General features: G+C 39.3%; 1 protein-coding gene across 3 annotated transcripts in view; it reads right to left on the bottom strand.

The window, feature by feature from the left end:
- Positions 1-14,718: 14,718 nt before the first annotated feature.
- KLHL20 (kelch like family member 20) overlaps positions 14,719-22,159 on the bottom strand; it is an 89,476-nt gene continuing 82,035 nt past the window's right edge. For 2 of the 3 annotated variants that reach the window (XM_036823411.1, XM_036823402.1), the window contains 4 exons: positions 20,779-20,912; positions 19,900-20,108; positions 19,183-19,289; positions 14,719-16,591 (listed from right to left, as the gene is read on the bottom strand). In XM_036823411.1, coding sequence (XP_036679306.1) covers positions 16,507-16,591; positions 19,183-19,289; positions 19,900-20,108; positions 20,779-20,912 — 535 coding nt within the window. In that variant the 3' untranslated portion in view covers positions 14,719-16,506. The remainder of the gene's footprint in view (positions 16,592-19,182; positions 19,290-19,899; positions 20,109-20,778; positions 20,913-22,159) is intronic. The other variant, XM_036823396.1, reaches the window with a different exon arrangement.

Raw genomic sequence — 22,159 nt, 5'->3', positions numbered from 1 at the left:
ATACAATATGTTCCCATATCTCTTCCCTCTTGCATCTCCCTCCCTCCCACCCTCCCCATCCCACCCCTCTAGGTGGTCACAAAGCACTGAGCTGATCTCCCTGTGCTATGCGGCTGCTTCCCACTAGCTATCTATTTTACATTTGGTAGTGTATATATGTCCATGACACTCTCTCACCCTGTCACATCTCACCCCACCCCCTCCCCATATCCTCAAGTCCATTCTCTAGTAGGTCTGTGTCTTTATTCCCGTCTTGCCACTAGGTTCTTCATGGCTTTTTTTTCCCTTAGATTCCGTATATATGTGTTAGCATACTGTATTTGTTTTTCTCTTTCTGACTTACTTCACTCTGTATGACAGACTCTAACTCCACCCACCTCATTACAAATACCTCCATTTCATTTCTTTTTATGGCTGAGTAATATTCCATTGTATATATGTGCCACATCTCCTTTATCCATTCATCTGTCGATGGACATTTAGGTTGCTTCCATGTCCTGGCTATTGTAAATAGAGCTGCAATGAACATTTTGGTACATGACTCTTTTTGAACTATGGTTTTCTCAGGGTATATGCCCAGTAGTGGGATTGCTGGATCGTATGGTAGTTCTATTTGTAGTTTTTTAAGGAACCTCCATACTGTTCTCCATAGTGGCTGTATCAATTTACATTCCCACCAACAGTGCAAGAGAGTTCCCTTTCCTCCACACCCTCTCCAGCATTTATTGTTTCTAGATTTTTTGATGATGGCCATTCTGACCGGTGTGAGATGATATCTCATTGTAGTTTTGATTTGCATTTCTCTAATGATTAATGATGTTGAGCATTCTTTCATGTGTCTGTAGGCCATCTGTATATCTTCTTTGGAGAAATGTCTATTTAGGTCTTCTGCCCATTTTTGGATTGGGTTGTTCGTTTTTTTGTTATTGAGCTGCATGAGCTGCTTGTAAATCTTGGAGATTAATCCTTTGTCAGTTGCTTCATTTGCAAATATTTTCTCCCATTCTGATGGTTGTCTTTTGGTCTTGTTTATGGTTTCCTTTGCTGTGCAAAAGCTTTTAAGTTTCATTAGGTCCCATTTGTTTATTTGTGTTCTTATTTCCATTTCTCTGGGAGCTGGGTCAAAAAGAATCTTGCTGTGATGTATGTCATAGAGTGTTCTGCCTATGTTTTCCTCTAAGAGTTTGATAGTGTCTGCCCTTACACTTAGGTCTTTAATCCATTTTGAGTTTATTTTTGTGCATGGTGTCAGGGAGTGTTCTAATTTCATACTTTTACATGTATCTGTCCAATTTTCCCAGCACCACTTATTGAAGAGGCTGTCTTTTCTCCACTGTATATGCTTGCCTCCTTTATCAAAGATAAGGTGACCATATGTGCGTGGGTTTATCTCTGGGCTTTCTATCCTGTTCCATTGATCAATATTTCTGTTTTTGTGCCAGTACCAAACTGTCTTGATTACTGTAGCTTTGTAATATAGTCTGAAGTCAGGGAGCCTGATTCCCCCAGCTCCATTTTTCGTTCTCAAGATTGCTTTGGCTATTCGGGGTCTTTTGTGTTTCCATACAAATTGTGAAATTTTTTATTCTAGTTCTGTGAAAAATGCCAGTGGTAGTTTGATAGGGATTGCATTGAATCTGTAGATTGCTTTGGGTAGTAGAGTCATTTTCACAATGTTGATTCTTCCAATCCAGGAACATGGTATATCTCTCCATCTATTTGTATCATCTTTAATTTCTTTCATCAGTGTCTTATAATTTTCTGCATACAGGTCTTTTGTCTCCTTAGGTAGGTTTATTCCTAGATATTTTATTCTTTTTGTTGCAATGGTAAACGGGAGTGTTTTCTTAATTTCACTTTCAGATTTTTCGAAGTGACATACCATCACTTTTGTAGCATACAATTAGACTCACAGACCAGACCAACCTTAGCGCAGTGCAGGAGGGGATTACACAGAGATCAGAAGGCAGGGATCACTAGGGGCATCTTGGAACCTAGCCACCACACCCACACAGAAAAAAAGACTTGGGGAATAAACATCAGAAAAGAAAGCTAAGAGAGGAAACTATTGGCAATGAGGTCCTTTATGATGGTACCTGCCGGCTGCCTGCTTCTCCTGTCTTATTTCTGGACACTTGGCTTTTTTCATTTTATTCTCCTGATAAACCAAACTGCTTTGATTTCCCCAAACAGTCCATTTTGTCTCATTGACTTTATTCTGTATATCTTGCACATGCTACTCTGTCTGGAATGCCCTTTCCACTCTTGCTACTTAGCAAAACTACTCTGTGTTTCAAACCTTTTTCAGCCATAACTTCCTTTCTGATCACTCTTCCAGTCTACACCCCGCCAAACTATTTATTTATTTATTTATTTGGCTGCGCTGGGTCTTACTTGCGGCATGCGGATTCTTAATTGTGGCATGTGGGATCTAGTTCTCTGACCAGGGATCTGTATCTATCTATCTATCGATCTATCATCATCTACCATCTAGCTAGCTAACTAGCTAGCTAATTTTTAAAATATTTATTTATTTATTTATTTGGCTGTGCTGGGTCTCAGTTGCCACATGTAGGATCTTTAGTTGCAGCATATGGGACCTAGTTCCCTGACCAGGGATCGAACCCGGGCCCCCTGCATTGGGAGCACAGAGTCTTAACACTGGGCCACAGGGAAGTCCCTATCTATCTGTTTATTATAGGAACTGTTGCATGCAGTTCTGGAAGCTGAGCAGTCCCACAGTCTGCCTCTGCAAGCTGGAGAACGAGGAAAGACAGCAGTATAATGCAGTCCAAGTCTGAAGGCCTGAGAACTAGGAGCTCTGATGTTCGAGGGCAGGAAAAGATGGACATCCCAGCTCAAGAAGAGAGAGAGAATTCTGCCATCTTTTCTTCTTTTGTTCCATATGGCCCCAAACAGATTGGATGATGTCTGCCCATATTGGTGAGTGTGGAAATCTACTCAGTCTACTGAATCAAATGCTAATCTCTTCTAGAAACATCTTCACAGACACACCAAGAAAAAATGTTTTACCAGCTATCTGGGCATCCTTTAGGCCAGTCAACTTGACACATAAAATTAACTACCACAGTGGTCCATACAACTTTCACAAAATTCTAATTTTCTCTTGAAAGCTAGAATTTTATTGTTGATGATAAAATGCTGTCAGTTGTTTTCCTTGAAGTGACAGCCTCACTGTGTTCATTTTCCACAAAATGTCCACCAACACCCGAGTCTGAATAACTTTGTCTGTCAGTCATTCTTTCAAAAAGAAGTGGCTTGTTCAGCTTGCAACTCAAAACAATCACACAAAGATTTTTCTTGTGACAATCACTGTTTTGGTATGCAGCAGTAATATTTCATATATCTAAGGGTTGAAATATCTTAGGTGAAACTGACTTTTTTTTTTGAACTGTAAGTGGATGGTGGTGAATATTATAACTAGTAGTACAGTTTGGTGCCACTGCCTTGAACTGTGTGAACACCTCAGCAGCATTATCTACCATTGTTTTTGCATCATCAGTGCAAATGTCATCACAGTAAAAAAAAAAAAAAAAAAAAAAAAAGCAAAAAACTTGCTAGGATTACTAAGGGAAAAGCTTTGACTCATGGATACTCTGAAAGAATCTTGAGGACTTGAGGGTACACTTTGAGAACCACTAATCAAACTCAAAGTTTGAAACTGTAAGCTTTTTTTCTTTTTTAACGTCTTTATTGGAGTATAATTGCTTTACAATGGTGTGTTAGTTTCTGCTTTATAACAGAGTGAATCAGCTATACATATACATATATCCCCATAATTCCTCCCTCTTGCATCTCCCTCCCACCCTCCCTATCCCACCCCTCTAGGTGGTCACAAAGCACCGAGCTGATCTCCCTGTGCTATGCAACTGCTTCCCACTAGCTGTTTTACATTTGGTAGTATATATATGTCCATGCCACTCTCTCACTTCGTCCCAGCTAACTCTTCCCCCTCCCCATGTCCTCAAGTGTATTCCCTACGTCTGCGTCTTTATTCCTGTCCTGCCCCTAGGTTCTTCAGAACCTTTTTTTTTTTTTAGATCCCATATATATGTGTTAGCATACGGTATTTTTCTCTTTCTGACTTACTTTACTCTGTATGACAGTCTCTAGGTCCATCCACCTCACTACAAATAACTCAATTTCATTTCTTTTTATGGCTGAGTAATATTCCATTGTATATATGTGCCACATCTTCTTTATCCATTCATCCGATGATGGACACTTAGGTTGCTTCCATGTCCTGGCTATTGTAAATAGAGCTGCAATGAACATTGTGGTACATGACTCTTTTTGAATTATGGTTTTCTCAGGGTATATGCCCAGTAGTGGGATTGCTGGGTCATATGGTAGTTCTATTTTTAGTTTTTTAAGGAACCTCCATACTGTTCTCCATAGTGACTGTATCAATTTACATTCCCACTAACAGTGCAAGAGGGTTCCCTTTTCTCCACACCCTCTCCAGGATTTATTGTTTGTAGATTTTTTGGTGACGGCCATTCTGACTGGTGTGAGGTGATACCTCATTGTAGTTTTGATTTGCATTTCTCTAATGATTTGTGATGTTGAGCATCCTTTCATGTGTTTGTTGGCAATCTGTATGTCTTCTTTGGAGAAATGTCTATTTAGGTCTTCTGCCCATTTTTGGATTGGGTTGTTTGTTTTTTTGATATTCAGCTGCAAGAGCTGCTTGTAAATTTTGGAGATTAATCCTTTGTCAGTTGCTTCATTTGCAAATATTTTCTCCCATTCTGAGGGTTGCCTTTTTGTCTTATGGTTTCCTTTGCTGTGCAAAAGCTTTTAAGTTTCATTAGGTCCCATTTGTTTATTTTTGTTTTTATTTCCATTTCTCTAGGAGATGGGTCAAAAAGGATCTTGCTGTGATTTATGTCATAGAGTGTTCTGCCTATGTTTTCCTCTAAGAGTTTGATAGTGTCTGGCCTTACATTTAGGTCTTTAATCCATTTTGAGTTTATTTTCGTGTATGGTGTAAGGGAGTGGTCTAATTTCATTTTTTGACATGTAGCTGTCCAGTTTTCCCAGCACCACTTATTGAAGAGGCTGTCTTTTCTCCATTGTATATTCTTGACTCCTTTATCAAAAACAAGGTGACCATATGCGAGTGGGTTTATTTCTGGACTTTCTATCCTGTTCCATTGATCTATATTTCTATTTTTGTGCTAGTACCATACTATCTTGATTACTGTAACTTTGTAGTATAGTCTGAAGTCCAGAAGCCTGATTCCTCCAGCTCCGTTTTTCTGTCTCAAGATTGCGTAGGCTACTCATATCTTTTGTGTTTCCTTACAAATTGTGAAATTTTTTGTTCTAGTTCTGTGAAAAATGCCATTGGTAGTTTGATAGGTATTGCACTGAATATGTAGATTGCTTTGGGTAGTATAGTCATTTTCACAATGTTGATTCTTCCCATCCAAGAACATGGTATATCTCTCCATCTGTTTGTGTCATCTTTAATTTCTTTCATCAGTGTCTTATAGTTTTCTGCATATAAGTCTTTTGTCTCCTTAGGTAGGTTTATTCCTTGGTATTTTTTTTTTAACATCTTTATTAGAGGATAATTGCATTACAATGGTGTGTCAGTTTCTGCTTTATAACAAAGTGAATCAGTTATACATATACATATGTCCCCATATCTCTTCCCTCTTGCATCTCCATCCCTCCCACCCTCCCCATCCCACCCCTCTAGGTGGTCACAAAGCACCGAGCTGATCTCCCTGTGCTATGTGGCTGCTTCCCACTAGCTATCTATTTTACGTTTGGTAGTGTATATATGTCCATGCCACTCTCTCACTTTGTCCCAGCTTACCCTTCCCCCTCCCCATATCCTCAAGTTCATCCTGTAGTAGGTCTGCATCTTTATTCCTGTCTTGCCCCTATATTCCTTGGTATTTTATTCTTTTTGTTGCAATGATAAATGGGAGTGTTTCTTTAATTTCTCTTTCAGATTTTTCATCATTAGTGTATAGGAATGGAAGAGATTTCTGTGCATTAATTTTGTATCCTGCTACTTTACCAAATTCATTGATTAGCTCTAGTAGTTTTCTAGTAGCATCTTCAGGATTCTCTACGTATAGTATCATGTCATCTGCAAACAGTGACAGCTTTACTTCTTCTTTCCCGATTTGGCTTCCTTTTATTTCTTTTTGTTCTCTGATTGCTGTGGCTAAAACTTCCAAAACTATGTTGAATAATAGTGGTGAGAGTGGACATCCTTGTCTTGTTCCTGATCTTGGAGGAAATGGTTTCAGTTTTTCACCATTGAGGACAATGTTGGCTGTGGGTTTGTCATATATGGCCTTTATTATGTTGAGGAAAGTTCCCTCTATGCCTACTTTCTGGAGGGTTTTTATCATAAATGGGTGTTGAATTTTGTTGAAAGCTTTTTCTGCATCTGTTGAGATAATCATATGGTTTTTCTCCTTCAATTTGTTAATATGTTTTATCACATTGATTGATTTGTGTATATTGAAGAATCCTTGCATTCCTGGGATAAACCCCACTTGATCATGGTGTATGATCCTTTTAATGTGCTGTTGGATTCTGTTTGCTAGTATTTTGTTGAGGATGTTTGCATCTATGTTCATCAGTGATATTGGCCTGTAGTTTTCTTTCTTTGTAACATCTTTGTCTAGTTTTGGTATCAGGGTGATGGTGGCCTTGTAGAATGAGTTGGGGAGTGTTCCTCCCTCTGCTATATTTTGGAAGAGTTTGAGGAGGTTAGGTGGTAGCTCTTCTCTAAATGTTTGATAGAATTCACCTGTGAAGCCATCTGGTCCTGGGCTTTTGTTTGTTGGAAGATTTTTAATCACAGTTTCAATTTCAGTGCTTGTGATTGGTCTGTTTATATTTTCTATTTCTTCCTGGTTCAGTCTTGGAAGGTTGTGCTTTTCTAAGAATTTGTCCATTTCTTCCAGGTTGTGTGTTGTATTGCAATATAGTTGCTTGTAGTAATCTCTTATTATCTTTTGTATTTCTGCAGTGTTAGTTACTTCTCCTTTTTCATTTCTTTCTTATTTTTTTTAACATTTTTAGCCCCTTTCCCTAAACACATGAATGAATTAATGTTCCTCCCCTCCCCTATTTTTTTTTTTAATTTTAATTTTATTTAATTTTTTGGCTGCGTTGGGTCTTTGTTGCTGGGCATGGGTTTTTCTCTAGTTGCGGAGAGCGGGGGCTACTCTTTGTTGTGTTGCGTGGGTTTCTCATTGCGGTGGCTTCTCTTGTTGCAGAGCACGGGCTCTAGGCGCACAGGCTTCAGTAGTTGTGGCACGTAGGCTCAGTAGTTGTGGCTCATGGACTCTAGAGAGCAGGCTCAGTAGTTGTGGCACACGGGCTTAGTTGCTCTGCAGTATGCGGGATCTTCCCAGACCGGTGCTCGAACCCGTGTCCCCTGCATTGGCAGGTGGATTCTTAACCACTGTGCCACCAGGGAAGCCCTTCTTTTTCTTTTCTAATTCTATTGATTTGAGTCTTCTCCCTTTTTTTCTTGATGAGTCTGGCTAATGGTTTATCAATTTTCTTTATCTTCTCAAAAAACCAGCTTTTAGTTTTATTGATCTTTGCTATTGTTTTCTTCATTTCTTTTTCATTTATTTCTGATCTCATCTTTATGATTTCTTTCTTTCTGCTAAATTCGGGTTTTTTTCTTCTTCTTTCTCTAATTGCTTTAGGTGTAAGTTTAGGTTGTTTATTTGAGATGTTTGTTGTTTCTTGAGGTAGGGTTGTATTGCTATCAACTTCCCTCTTTTTTTTTTTTTTTTAAAACGCATTGTTTACTTTGTTTATTTATTTATTTTTGGCTGTGTTGGGTCTTTGTTTCTGTGTGAGGGCTTTCTCTAGTTGCGGCAAGCGGGGGCCACTCTTCATCGCGGTGCGTGGGCCTCTCACTGTCGCGGCCTCTCTTGTTGCGGAGCACAGGCTCCAGACACGCAGGCTCAGTAATTGTGGCTCACAGGCCTAGTTGCTCCGCGGCATGTGGGATCTTCCCAGACCAGGGCTCGAACCCATGTGTCCTGCATTGGCAGGCAGATTCTCAACCACTGCGCAACCAGGGAAGCCCAACTTCCCTCTTTTTAAAAAAAATTTATTTATTATTTATTTATTATTTTTTATTTTTGGCTGTGTTGGGTCTTCATTTCTGTGCGAGGGCTTTCTCTAGTTGCAGCAAGCGGGGGCCACTCTTCATCGCAATGTGCGGGCCTCTCACTATCGTGGCCTAACTTCCCTCTTAGAACTGCTTTTGCTGCATCCTATAGGTTTCGGGTTGTCGTGTTTTCATTGTCATTTCTTTCTAGGTATTTTTTGATTTCCTCTTTGATTTCTTCAGTGACCTCTTGGTTATTTAGTAGTGTATTCTTTAGCCTCCATGTATTTGTATTTTTTACAGACTTTTCCTGTAATTGATATCTAGTCTCATAGCGTTGTTGGAAAAGATACTTGATATGATTTCAATTTTCCTAAATATTCCAAGGCTTGATTTGTGACCCAAGATATGATCTATCCTGGAGAATGTTCCATGAGCACTTGAGAAGAAAGTGTATTCTGTTGTTTTTGGATGGAATGTCCTATAAATGTCAATTAAGTCCATCTTTTTTAATGTCTCATTTAAAGCTTGTGTTTCCTTATTTATTTTCATTTTGGATGATCTGTCCATTGGTGAACGTGGGGTGTTAAAGTCCCCTACTATGATTGTGTTACCATCGATTTCCCCTTTTATGGCTGTTAGCATTTGCCTTATGTATTGAGGTGCTCCTGTGTTGGGTGCATAAAGATTTACAATTGTTATATCTTCTTCTTGGATTGATCCCTTGATCATTATGTAGTGTCCTTCTTTGTCTCTTGTAATAATCTTTATTTTAAAGTCTATTTTTTCTGATATGAGAATTTCTACTCCAGCTTTCTTTTGATTTCCATTTGCATGGAATATCTTTTTCCATCCCCTCACTTTCAGTCTGTATGTGTCCCTAGGTCTGAAGTGGGTCTCTTGTAGACAGCATATGTATGGGTCTTGTTTTTTTATCCATTCAGCCAGTCTGTGTCTTTTGGTTGGAGCATTTAATCCATCTATATTTAAGGTAGTTATCGATATGTATGTTCCTCTTAACATTTTATCAATTGTTTTGGGTTTGTTATTGTAGGTCTTTTCCTTCTCTTGTGTTTCCTGCCTAGAGAAGTTCCTTTAGCATTTGTGCTAAAGCTGGTTTGGTGGTTTGAATTCTCTTAGCTTTTGCTTGTCTGTAATGGTTTTAATTTCTCCATCTAATCTGAATGAGATCCTTCCTGGATAGAGTATCTTGGTTGTAGGTTTTTCCCTTTCATCACTTTAAATATGTCCTGCCACTCCCTTCTGCCTTGCAGAGTTTCTGCTGAAAGATCAGTTGTTAACCTTATGGGGATTCCCTTGTATGTTATTTGTTGTTTTTCCTTTGCTGCTTTTAATATTTTTTTCTTTGTATTTAATTTTTGATAGTTTGATTAATATGTGTTTTGGCATGTTTCTCCTTGGATTTATCCTGTATGGGACTCTCTGCGTTTCCTGGACTTGATTGACTATTTCCTTTCCCATATTAGGGAAGTTTTCAACTATAATCTCTTCAAATATTTTCTCAGTCCCTTTCTTTTTGCCTTCTTCTTCTGGGACACCTATAATTCGAATGTTGGTTCATTTAATGTTGTCCCAGAGGTGTCTGTCATTCTTTTTTCTTTATTCTGCTCTGCGGTAGTTATTTTCACTATTTTATCTTCCAGGTCACTCATCTGTTCTTCTGCCTCAGTTATTCTGCTATTGATTCCTTCTAGAGAATTTTTAATTTCATTTATTATGTTGTTCGTCATCGTTTGTTTGCTGTTTAGTTCTTCTAGGTCCTTGTTAAACGTTTCTTGTATTTTCTCCATTCTATTTCCAAGATTTTGGATCATCTTTACTATCATTACTCTGAATTCTTTTTCAGGTAGACTGCCTATTTCTTCTTCATTTGTTTGGTTGGGTGGGTTTTTACCTTGCTCCTTCTTCTGTCATGTGTTTCTCTGTCTTCTCATTTTGCTTAACTTACTGTGTTTGGGGTCTCCTTTTCACAGGCTGCAGGTTCGTAGTTCCTGTTGTTTTTGGTGTCTGCCCCCAGTGGCTAAGGTTGGTTCAGTGGGTTGTGTAAGCTTCCAGGTGGAGGGGACTGCTGCCTGTATTCTTGTGGATGAGGCTGGATCTTGTCTTTCTGGTGGGCAGGACCACGTCTGGTGGTGTGTTTTGGGGTGTCTGTGACCTTATTATGATTTTAAGCAGCCTCTCTGCTAATGGCTGGGGTTGTGTTCCTGTCTTGCTAGTTATTTGGCATTGGGTGTCCAGCACTGTAGCTTGCTGGTCATTGAGTGGAGCTGGGTCTTAGCGTTGAGATGGAGATCTCTGGGAGAGCTTTTGCTGTTTGATATTACATGGAGCCGGGTGGACTCTGGTAGACCAATGTCCTGAATTGGGCTCCCCCCCTCAGAGGATTAGGCCTGACACCCAGCCAGAGCATGAAGACCCTGTCTGTCACACGGCTCAGAAGAAAAGGGAGAAAAAAAGAAAGAAAGAACAAAATAAAATAAAATAAAATAAAATAAACTATAGTTATTAAAATAAAAAGTAAAAAAAAATTATTAAGAATAAAAATAATTAAAAAGTAATAAAAAAGAAAGTAGGAAAGAAGAGAGCAGCCTAACCAAAAAACAAATCCACCATGATAACAAGCGCTAAAACCTGTATTAAAAAAGAAACAAACAAACAAAAAAAACGGAGACAGAACCCCAGGACAAATTGTAAAAGCAAAGCTATACAGACAGAATCACACAAAGAAGCATACACATATACACTCACAAAAAGAGAAGGAGGAAAAAAATATATATCTATATATAAAAAAAAAAGGAAGAGAGCAACCAAATCAATAAACAAATCTACCTGTGATAATAAACTCTAAATACTAAACTAAGGTAAACATAAAACCAGAAACAAATTAGAAGCAGAAAGCAAACCCCAAGTCTACAGTTGCTTCCAAGGTCCACTGCCTCAATTTTGGGATGATTCGTTGTCTATTCAGGTATTCCAGAGATGCAGGGTACATCAAGTAGATTGTGGAGATTTAATCCGCTGCTCCTGAGGCTGCTGGGAGGAATTTCCCTTTCTCTTCTTTGTTTGCACAGCTCCTGGGATTTAGCTTTGGATTTGGCCCCGCCTCTGCATGTATGTCGCCTGAGGGCGTCTGTTCTTTGCTCAGACAGGACGGGCTTAAAGTAGCAGCTGATTCGGGGGCTCTGGCTCACTCAGGCCAGGGGGAGGGAGGGGTACAGAATGCGGGTGAGCCTGCGGCGGCAGAGGCCGGCATGACGTTTCAACAGCCTGAGGCATGCTGTGTGTTCTCCCAGGGAAGTTGTCCCTGGATCACGGGACCCTGGCAGTGGCGGGCTTCACAGGCTCCTGGGAGGGCAGGTGTCAATAGTGACCTGTGCTTGCACACAGGCTTCTTGGTGGCTGCAACAACAGCCTTAGTGTTTCATGCCCATCTCTGGTGTCTGCGCTGGTAGCCACGGCTCGCGCCCGTCTCTGGAGCTCGTTTAGGCGGTGCTCTGAATCCCCTCTCCTTGCGCACCCCGAAACAATGGTCTGTTGCCTCTTAGGCAGGTCCAGACTTTTTCCCACACTCCCTCCCGGCTAGCTGTGGCACACTAGCCCCCTTCAGGCTGTGTTCACGCAGCCAACCCTAGTCCTCTCCCTGGGATCTGACCTCCGAAGCCCGAGCCTCAGCTCCCAGCCCTGCCCTGCCCTGGCGGTTAAGCAGACAAGCCTCTTGGGCTGGTGAGTGCTGGTCGGCACCGATCCTCTGTGCGGGAAGCTCTCCGCTTTGCCCTCTGCACCCCTGTTGCTGTGCTCTCCTCTGTGGCTCTGAAGCTTCCCCCCCCCCGCCCCCCAGTCTCCACCAGTGAAGGGCCTTCCTAGTGTGTGAAACTTTTCCTCCTTCACAGCTCCCTCCCAGATATGCAGGTCCTGTCCCTATTCTTTTGTCTGTTTTTCCTTCTTTCTTTTGCCCTACCCAGGTACGTGGGGAGTTTCTTGCCTTTTGGGAAGTCTGATGTCTTCTGCCAGCATTCAGTAGGTGTTCTGTAGGAGTTGTTCCACATGTAGATATATTTCTAATGCATTTGTGGGGAGGAAGGTGATCTCCACGTCTTACTCCTCCACCATCTTGAAGGTCTACTCGAAACTGTAAGCTTTTTGAAGGCAGGGACTGTTTCTGTTTAGTAGGAGTCCAAATGTATATTGATCTAAATTCACACTGAAAATACATGTCCTCTTTTCCTAGGAATTCAGAATCCCTTTAGTAAATATTCTAACTTTCTAGGATAGGGATATTAATAGGTTACTGACAGTTATTGGAACACACTGAATATTTAATGTTAGTATAATACCATCCGTCTTCTACATTTAAAAGTTCCTAACCATGACTAAATAATTTAAAGGTTACTATTGTTAAGGACCCTTAAGTCAACTCTAGTTGAAGAGTTTTGTCATTTCTAGAAACTATTCTTATCAGTCACTTCCAGTACAGAGACCTCAAAGCAATTTACAGAGCAATTTACAGTGTCACAAACTACTTAGACAACCAGCCAGTGATATTTGGGTTTACTCGTCTGTTTTTGCCTCTTCCTTCTTCTCTCCTCTATTTCTTTCCTTATCCCATTTTTTTTCTTTTCCCATCTGTTTCCTAAGTTAATATAAAGTTTGAAATGCTTTTTCCCTACTTTCACTCAAATATTGTTCAGGAGGGACCTTTTCTACTTCACAGTTGTCAAGAACTAGTCTCTGCAGTGTAGATATTTGCAGGTAAAATATTGGAGAATAAAACTGGGGAACAGTGACATTAGAAATGGGAATGTGGAGAGTACTATAGAGAAGAATGGGTTTGGAATCAGGGGATGTGCATTTGAGGTTCAGCATCTACCATGTCATTTTAACTTTTCTAAGCTTCAATTTACATATTTATAAAATGAAGATAACCACCAACCCAACCCAAGTTTACTTCATAGTGTTGTGGAAATCACTATGCAAATAAGTTAATAAATATTCTATTTTACACCAATGTCTTTTATAGAATAAGTACACTTCACTCAATAAAACTGGAGCACCTTCAGTGTAAGGAAAAAAAAGACCCTTTACACTCCGACGGTCACTTTGGCCAGTGCTATAGTTCCTGGGTCTCTACTCTTGAATCACTGCCATGTAAATTGCTCTCACTGGGGACTTCCCTGCTTATGGAAAGTCTAATCCCTAGAATTTTGTTCCTGTTACTATTCCCCTCCTTTTCTTCAAATATATGAAATAGTAGAGTCTTTGGAAATATGTGATTTTGTCTTGAAGACTGACTGTTAGTGATGCAGTACCATAACGATCTCATAAAAATTTTTATACTTTTTCAGTGTTGCATACCAGACCTTAAAATTAAGGTCTGTTAGTATATTTAGTTCCAGGCCATGTTTCAGGTAGGTCTGCAGTGGCTGTGTGGCATAGAAAGAGAAATGAAGTAGGAGTTTGGGTAACTGATTTCAAATGTTGGTTCTATCATTGACTATTTACGCTTAGGCAGGACTTCCTTGGTTTTCAGTCTTAAAGCAGAGCAATAAATGGGTTTAGACCAGATGATGATGATGATTTTATTTAGCCATTAAAAAAAATATTTATTTATTTATTTATTTTTCGCTGCGTTGGGTCTTTGTTGCTGTGCGTGGGCTTTCTCTAGTTGCGGCGAGTGGGGGGTTACTCTTCATTGTGGTGCATGGGCTTCTCATTGCATTGGCTTCTCTTGTTGTGGAGCACAGGCTTTAGTCATGTGGGCTTCAGTAGTTGTGGCATGTGGACTCAGTAGTTGTGGCTCGAGGGCTCTAGAGCACAGGCTCAGTAGTTGTGGCACGTGGACTTAATTGCTCTGTGGCATGTGGGATCTTCTCAGACCAGGGCTTGAACCATGTGCCCTGCATTGGCAGGAGGATTCTTTTTTTTTTTTTTTTTTTTAATTATTTATTTATTTATTTTTATTTTTTTTTGGCTGTGTTGGGTCTTCGTTTCTGTGCGAGGGCTTTCTCTAGTTGTGGCGAGTGGGGGCCACTCTTCATCACGGTGCGCGGGCCTCTCACTGTCGCGGCCTCTCGTTGCGGAGCACAAGCTCCGGACGCGCAGGCTCAGTACTTGTGGCTCACGGGCCTAGTTGCTCCGTGGCATGTGGGATCTTCCCAGACCAGGGCTCGAACCCGTGTCCCCTGCATTGGCAGGCAGATTCTCAACCGCTGCGCCACCAGGGAAGCCCGGCAGGAGGATTCTTAACCACTGCGCCACCAGGGAAGCCTGATGATGACGATGATGATTTTTTAATTAATTTATTTTTGTCTGCGTTGGGTCTTCATTGCTGCACGTGGGCTTTCTCTAGTTGCGGTGTGCAGGCTTCTCATTGCAGTGGCTTCTCTTGTTGTGGAGCATGGGCTCTAGGCGTGCGGGCTTCAGTAGTTGAGGCACATGGGCTCAGTAGTTGTGGCTCACAGGCTCTGGAGTGCAGGCTCAATAGTTGTGACACACGGGCTTAGTTGCTCCATGGCATGCAGGATCTTCCGAGACCAGGGCTCGAACCTGTGTCCCCTGTGTTGGCAGGAGGATTCTTAACCACTGTGCCACCAGGGAAGTCCCTGGACCAGATGATTGTTAAAAGCTCTTCTAGCTCAAAATCGTTTGATTCCAAGTCCCACACCAGAAAATAAGTTTAGAGGTTAGGTAATATACTACTATTATATAAAATATATAATAAAAATTCATAATTCTAGCTGGCAATCCCTTTATTCCTTCAGGTTGTAAGTACTTATAACTTTATAATAGGAAATGTAAATGATTGATATAGAAACAGAAAATCTAAATTAAGTAGCAAAGATACAAGCATTAAAAAGCAATAACCAAAATTTTTTTATGGTAAGTACTACCTTTATTTTAAAAAGTTATACATGCTAGAAAAAAGCATAAATGATGCATGTAAACAATTGTTTACCAAATACTTATTTTTTTTCCTTATAAAGGTGCAAATGATCTTTAAATGTAAACACAAATGTTGCCAAACATTTTTGTAGTGAGGGGAGGGAGAAGAAGGTTATTCCTTATGGTTGTGGTTAAAGTCTTTTTCAAAGCTTTTCCTGCAAGATACATTGAAAAAAATTGGTGTATGATCACAATGACAAAAACACTTTAACCACTGAAATCTGTATTCTTTTTTTTCCTTAAAAATGTTAACTTTTTACCAGAAAGTGCAATTTGAGAGTAGTGGTAATAGTGGCTTTATAGAATGAGGATAATGATATATAGTTTTTATAAAAGAACCAAGATTTTATTAATTAAATGCCTCAATTGATTTTATACTCGTTAGCATACTATTACACGAACTGAAGAATTCATTCCCTTGGAGGCTGTGATTACAGGTAAGCCTCAGCTTCAGCAGGCCTGAGCATCAAGTGTAAATTGCATAACAGTATTCACTGCTGGGGAGAGGACATTTCTCCCTGCTGGTCCTTAGTAGCAATAGGAAATAGGAAGGAAAGTTGCTTCAGTCAGTAACATTTTTGAGCAAAAACTTGCAGAGTTACACGTGATTCTACTGGGGGATTCTCAAGACAGTATATGAGAATCATATACTGTTTTTGTAGAGGCACTGAGCAGAGCTCTAGATCTAGCAGGAACTCTATGGAAATATTTGAAAAAAAAAAAGACTTTATAGTGGCAAACAAGACCATAAGGAAGGAAACAAGATGTGAGCTTCCACTGATGAAAACTTTGGCATCTGAGTCCTGGTCTTATTGATTTAATATTCCTTTTGAATTGTTCTAGTTAAATGAGATGTTTCCTTTGTTTTGTTTTTTAGATTTTCAGGTCTTCTGGTGCTTAGTGCAAGAATGATGGCTAACTAATACACCTTGCATACCTATCTTTGTCACTGGTAAGTAAGTCCCTGTAAGTAGTGGAGTCTTGTGGATGGAGTGCTTAGAACTGACAACTAGATCCCATATAGACCTCTTCCCTTATTAGTAGTTTCAAACTTAATCAGTATCTTAAAAATAAGGTTTTACTGCTTGAAATGTTTGTCTTTTTTTTTTGTCTTTCCTTTTTTTCTCTTTTGGTGGGAGGAAGGCTAAATCCCAAAACAAAAACAAAAAACCAAAAACCCAGCAACAAAAATCCCATGATAAATTAAAACCAAAAATAAATATTCTTCTGCACAGAAGTGAAAATTATCGTGCAAAGGTGGCGTCTTGCAGGTGAAGTACTTTCAATGTATTTGTATTTCCACATGTTGAGGCACCGGCAAAGAATAAAATTTGTTTAGTGTTTTCTAGAGCTGTACAAAGCTCCAAAGTCAAAGCTCTCCACAATACAGAGGAGCATATGCATGACTGTCTTCTGTATGTTCACCATATATGGGATTCACAATGTGTCATTTTTATAACTCCTACACCACCTCCAAGCCGACGGTAATTCATCCCGCCATATAACCTGCAAAGAAAGAAACACAATCAGATTTCTAAATAGAAAAAGCACTATTTCTTCCATAACGTAGATGTTAATAAAACACAATTCTTTGTTTTATATCACAACTAATATTTTTAGCTTCATACATCTCTTCCAAAGAGTAGGAGCTGGAATTGAGCACTGGCAAGTAGCAGAATTACTTCAGACATTGACTGAAATTCTCTGACTTAGAGGACACTGTTTTAAGAGAGCACCATATCCATTTTGCCTTGTAACTTTATAACTCTACATCTAGACCAACTTATAACAATTACACAGAATCACATATTCTACATTTTTGTGTCTAATTTTGACCCTGGCTATAATATTTTCCCACCCACATTTTGCTTTTGCCTAAACTTCAATTATTTATTTCTATCCTTTTGTTTTGTATGTACTCTTAGAAGTCTTCTCAAACCCTTTATGGAACAAAGCTGGATATGATTAAATAAAGTCTGCATCTAGTTTGTGATATGTGAACAAGATCATCTTCAAAATTAAGGATTTCCATGGAAAAGAATATTAGATCCTCTGTCAACTGTAAGTATTGATTTTAAATTGGCTTTAAATTTGGGACATGTAACTACAAAAATTTATATAGTAATCCCTCAACAGATGGTCCTTAAGAATTTCATGAATATTACTTGGTCAAATATTACTAACATATATTAGTAACAGTTACTGAGAAACAAGTCCTTACATAGGATCATAGTCATTAAGTGGCAGAAATAAACTTGGCTGTCTTCCCAAATTATGCTTACCCAGATTCCCACTAAAAATAGAAAGCTGTATATGGAAGAAAATACACCACAAGTGAGAGGCTCCTACTCATGAAAACCTGCCATTCTCTTTCCCTTAACCTCTATTAGGTTTTGCTGAAATGTTACCTTTTCAGTGGGGCCTCCCTGGGCCACCTTTTAAAGCGGATAATCCTCCCTGGACTCCCTGCCTCTCTGCTATTTGCCATAGCACTTCCACCCCTGGTATGACACTATCTCCCTCATTGTAATGTCAGCTCCAGGCGGGCAGGGAATTTTGTTGTGTTCACTTTTGTATCCCCAGGGTCTAGAGCACTCAGTAAATCTTTACTTCATGAACAAGGTTGTGAAAATGTGATATATAAGCAAAAAGTGCTACAGTGTTATTAGTCTGACTTTAGTATTGTGACCACTGAGCCATACAGAGCATGAGAGAGATGTAGAATCCAAAGAATGTCATTCAGATATCTGTCAAAGTTGTGGCTTTCCCAGAGATGAAGACTATAAAAAGAACCCAGTAAATTCATTAGTTGAATCTTATATAGTAATGAAAAAAATCTGGGTGGATAGTTACAGGCTCAAAGTTAGAAAATGTACACTCAGAATACAGCAGGAATGGACTACGAGACCGCCCCTTCTGGAATATAAAAGTGACTATAAAAGACGTCAACTTATCTTTCATGGTCATGAGAAAAATCTTTCAGAATGTCTTCTGCCTCAGATATCATATCCAGACTGATATCTGTGGTTTATGTGCAACCTCAACCACTGAGATGGTTACCCAGACGTGTTTAGGCAAATAAGCCCAATTCACTGAGAAAGAACTGCTTAGAAGGTAAAACTGTTTTTTTTTTTTTTAAAGCTAGTATTTAAAATAGATATTAGTATAGATATAAAGCACCTCAAACCCATACTATTAATATTTTATATTAAAAATGAGAATTAACTATATATTTTACCTTTTAAACTTGTAGTGTTTAAGAGACTTTGGCATATTAGAGCATCTATCAGATTAGTTTTGTGAATCAAGTTTAAAATGTATGATTGAGCAAAGACTTAGACTTAGGATTTTAAGTTGAAAGGTTTAAGAGAATTTTGCTACATTTGTAAAAGTTTTTGAATATTTAAAATAAATGCAAGAGTCACCCAATTTATGTGAATTTATAAGAACTACTTAAGTATTTAGGAAGGATTTGTTAGACAATTAAGGATTTAAAAGTAAAGTAAAATTAAGCCTATAATACAGCTTAACTTAAACTCTCCTAACCTTCTTGCTAAAAGTGACTGTTACAATTTACTAGACTTTAAAATAGAGTAATGACATATTTAATTATTTTTAAAACTCAAGAGAAAAAAAATCAGTTTTAAAATGAAATAAAGTATTATTTTTAAAACGGTAACTGCAATTTGTTTTTCCTGGGCATAAAAATTGCAATGACAGATTGACAGCCAAAGGTCTAGGTTCTAATTCTAACTCTGTCACTAACTTGCTTAGGCAGGTCTCTTTATTTCTCAGTGCTTTAGTTTCCTCAGCTGAACATGACGGAGCTAGAGGGGAGATTGTTTTTTCTGTTTTTGCTATCTCTAATTATAAAACTGTACAGTTACCAAAGAGAGGAATTTTGTAAGATGTCAGCCACTTTAGAGCAATGAAGTCAAAATAAGCCATCGAATATGGGTAACTTTGAGGCCTTTTCAAAGTACTGCAAGAGGTAATTCAATGTACTGACCATCTTGATTTTGATGGTCATGTTTTATCTCAAGCCCATGATTTTCAAGTCAGCAGTGAGGTGATTTGCAACATAGCTTAAAGGTTACCTCCATGTATTGGCATCAGGATCAAAAACTTCAATGGTCTTCAAGTACGTTGTGCCATCAAAACCTCCTACAGCCATGAGCTGTCCATTCACTACTGCCAGGCCAACCTATGGGACCAAAACACAGTGGCTGCTGAAGAAACTGCTCTCTCATTAGATATGGATGAATCCATATATCCAATAGATATCAATGAATTCGAGTGAAGTTAGATAAGGTAGTAGATAAGACAGGGAGATGCCTTTCAAAGAAGCAACTGATTACAAGATAAATCATAGGATGCAAACTATTGTATATAGAATGGATAAACCACAAGGTCCTACTGTATAGCAGAGGGAACTATATTCAGTATCCTGTGATAAACCATAATGGAAAAGAATATTAAAAGAGAATGTATATATGTATTACTGAATCACTTTGCTGTACAGCAGAAATTAACATAATATTATACATCAACTATACTTCAATAAAAGTAAATAAATCATAAAAATAATTCTCTAATTAAAGATATGATTGGATATAAGATATTTAACTTCTTGAGATAATAGTAATCAAAAGAAATTAACTTTTTTTCCAGTACAAAAGTGGCAGGGGTTGTTTTGCCCATACAGTGCATCTCCTCGCTGTCCCATTGTATTATACTTTACAGATCAGACTTCTTCTGCACAGCCCTCTCTTGGTGCTTTTGCTTTTCAAAGTTTTCGGTAGCCGGGCACTTACTCCACTACGGCGGGATGTCATAGCCACCACTGGAGACCACTGGTTGGTTCTGGGGTTGTATCTCTCAGCACTGCTAAGCTCTGTAGTGTCATCTCTACCTCCTACGGCATAGATCATATCCTGATACACTGCACAGCCTAGGTGTTTCCTCCGGGTCCCCATAGGGGCTATGGTGTGCCATCTGTTTTCCTGAGGATTATAACGCTCCACTGCAGGGAAAAGAAAAACCAGTAAGTGACCATGCAATCATTTCCTTTCACCTCTAGTTTTCTTCATAGCTACTTTGCTTCGTGATAACATATATTTTCAATAAGCAATCTGAGTTTTGCTTCTGAGAAGGAATCATCTACCTTCGGACAATACTACTATATTCTCATTAGGGACTGATTTCTTTTAGGTATGTTTGGTGGAAAGGGCATGTGTTGGAGTCAAGGTACCTAGTTCTAGTTCTGGCTATATGACTCATTAGCTAGGTGACTTGTGGCATCTCTCCTTATCTTTAAATGACAGGATTAGACTATAAACCAGTTTATAGCTATAAGTTTTTATTTATTTTTAGATTATAATACAGAGGATTTTATTTGTTTTTTAAGGAAAGATGGTTGGCGGGAGGGAAATAGTAAAATAGTTGTTTTATTCATTATAAATTCCTAGCAATTTGTGAAATGAAGGGAGAAAGAAATACTTTGGGAATATACTAGTAGACTATGACTGCAGAAGGAGCTGAGGAAGAGCTAACAGTTGAACTCTCCTAGAGGGAAAATAATTTTCTTAATAAATGATAGGATAACATGGACTTTTTATACTTTTTGTAAGGGGACTCTACTAAGAAAAATGTATTGCTTTGGGGAAACCAGACTGACTTAGGAAGGGACTAACCTGTGTTGAGTGGAGATGTCCCATCAGAGCCACCTACAGCGTATAAGAACCCTCCTAACACAGCCACAGCCACGCCTAGTCTCCTAGTACTCATAGAAGCCACCCGAGTCCACTTGTTCTCCTTCGGATCATACCTGCGGTAAGAGAAACCAAAGACTGCATGCATGTTTTTATTAAGTGAAGCCTTTTCCATAAGGTATGAAATTATGCTAAAGGTATGTTAGATACATAGATTTGCTAAGGTCAGATGTACAGAGAGAATCTAACATATTTTACATAGTTATCAGTATTCTGACTTATGACACTGGGGCTAGAACTCTGAAAACTACATTTCTCCTTTGCCAAGCTGGCTCTCTACTAGATTCTGCCAAAAGGAAGGACTAGACATTTTCTGTTTGCTTGCCAACCCTGTCAATATTGTCTCAACACTGGCCTTTCACTCTGACAGTAGCAGTTAATTTCAGTTTCTAGACTTTTTCTGGCACTTCCAAAGCTAGCCTTGTTGGAGGTTTCAGTCACAGCTCTGTGAGGCAGCTCCTCTGAGCTCCTGAGATAACAGTACCAGTGTTCTGGTTATCTACTGCTGTGTTAACAAACCACCCCAAAACTCAGTGACTTTCCACAATAATTATTTTACTAATTCTTATGTTCCATGGATCAGGAATTTAGGAAGGGCTTCACAGGGAAGTTCTGGCTCAGGTGTCTCATGTGGTTGCTGTCAAATTGTGGCTGGAGCTGGAACAGCCAGGTGCTGAAGCAGCTGGGGGCTGGCTGGGCATGTCTCCATGTAGCCTCAGGGTCTCTCCATGTAGGCTAGTTGGGCTTCCTCTCAGCATGGCAACCTCAGACAGCTCAAGGCTTCAAAGGTGAGGGCCCCAAGAGATACAACTGAAAGATGCATCACCTTTTATGACCTAGCCTCGCAAGTCACATAGAGCTACTACCATACTGATAAGCCAGCCCAAATTCGAGGGGAGCAAACAGACACCTCATCTCTCAATGAAGAGTTTCAAAGTCAAATTGTATGAAGAGCATGTGAGATGTCAGGTATTGTAACCATCTTTGGAAAATACAGCCTTCCAGAACCAGCCAGGCAGATAACCCTCCATGGAGATGTGAGTCACAGCTGTTCAGGGCACCCTCTCCTCAGGTGCTGATGGTCCTAGTTCTATGGGACCTCTCCTCCAAGCTTCTAGGCTCTAATAACTCTAATCTTTTTCCTTGTCTTCCCAGACCTAGGGTTCCTACAGTTACTTCAGTGTCCTTTTTTCTTTTTTCAGCCCTTCAATATGTGCTAGCCAATTTTTTAATGTTAAATTCTCTTTACTAAAATAGATGATATGGTTTCCATTCTTTTTAACTGAGCCCTGATTGATAAATT

The sequence above is a fragment of the Balaenoptera musculus genome, chromosome 1 (genome assembly GCF_009873245.2).
Source record: "Balaenoptera musculus isolate JJ_BM4_2016_0621 chromosome 1, mBalMus1.pri.v3, whole genome shotgun sequence".
NCBI lineage: Eukaryota > Metazoa > Chordata > Mammalia > Artiodactyla > Balaenopteridae > Balaenoptera > Balaenoptera musculus.
This window is presented reverse-complemented; position numbering and strand designations above follow the sequence as displayed.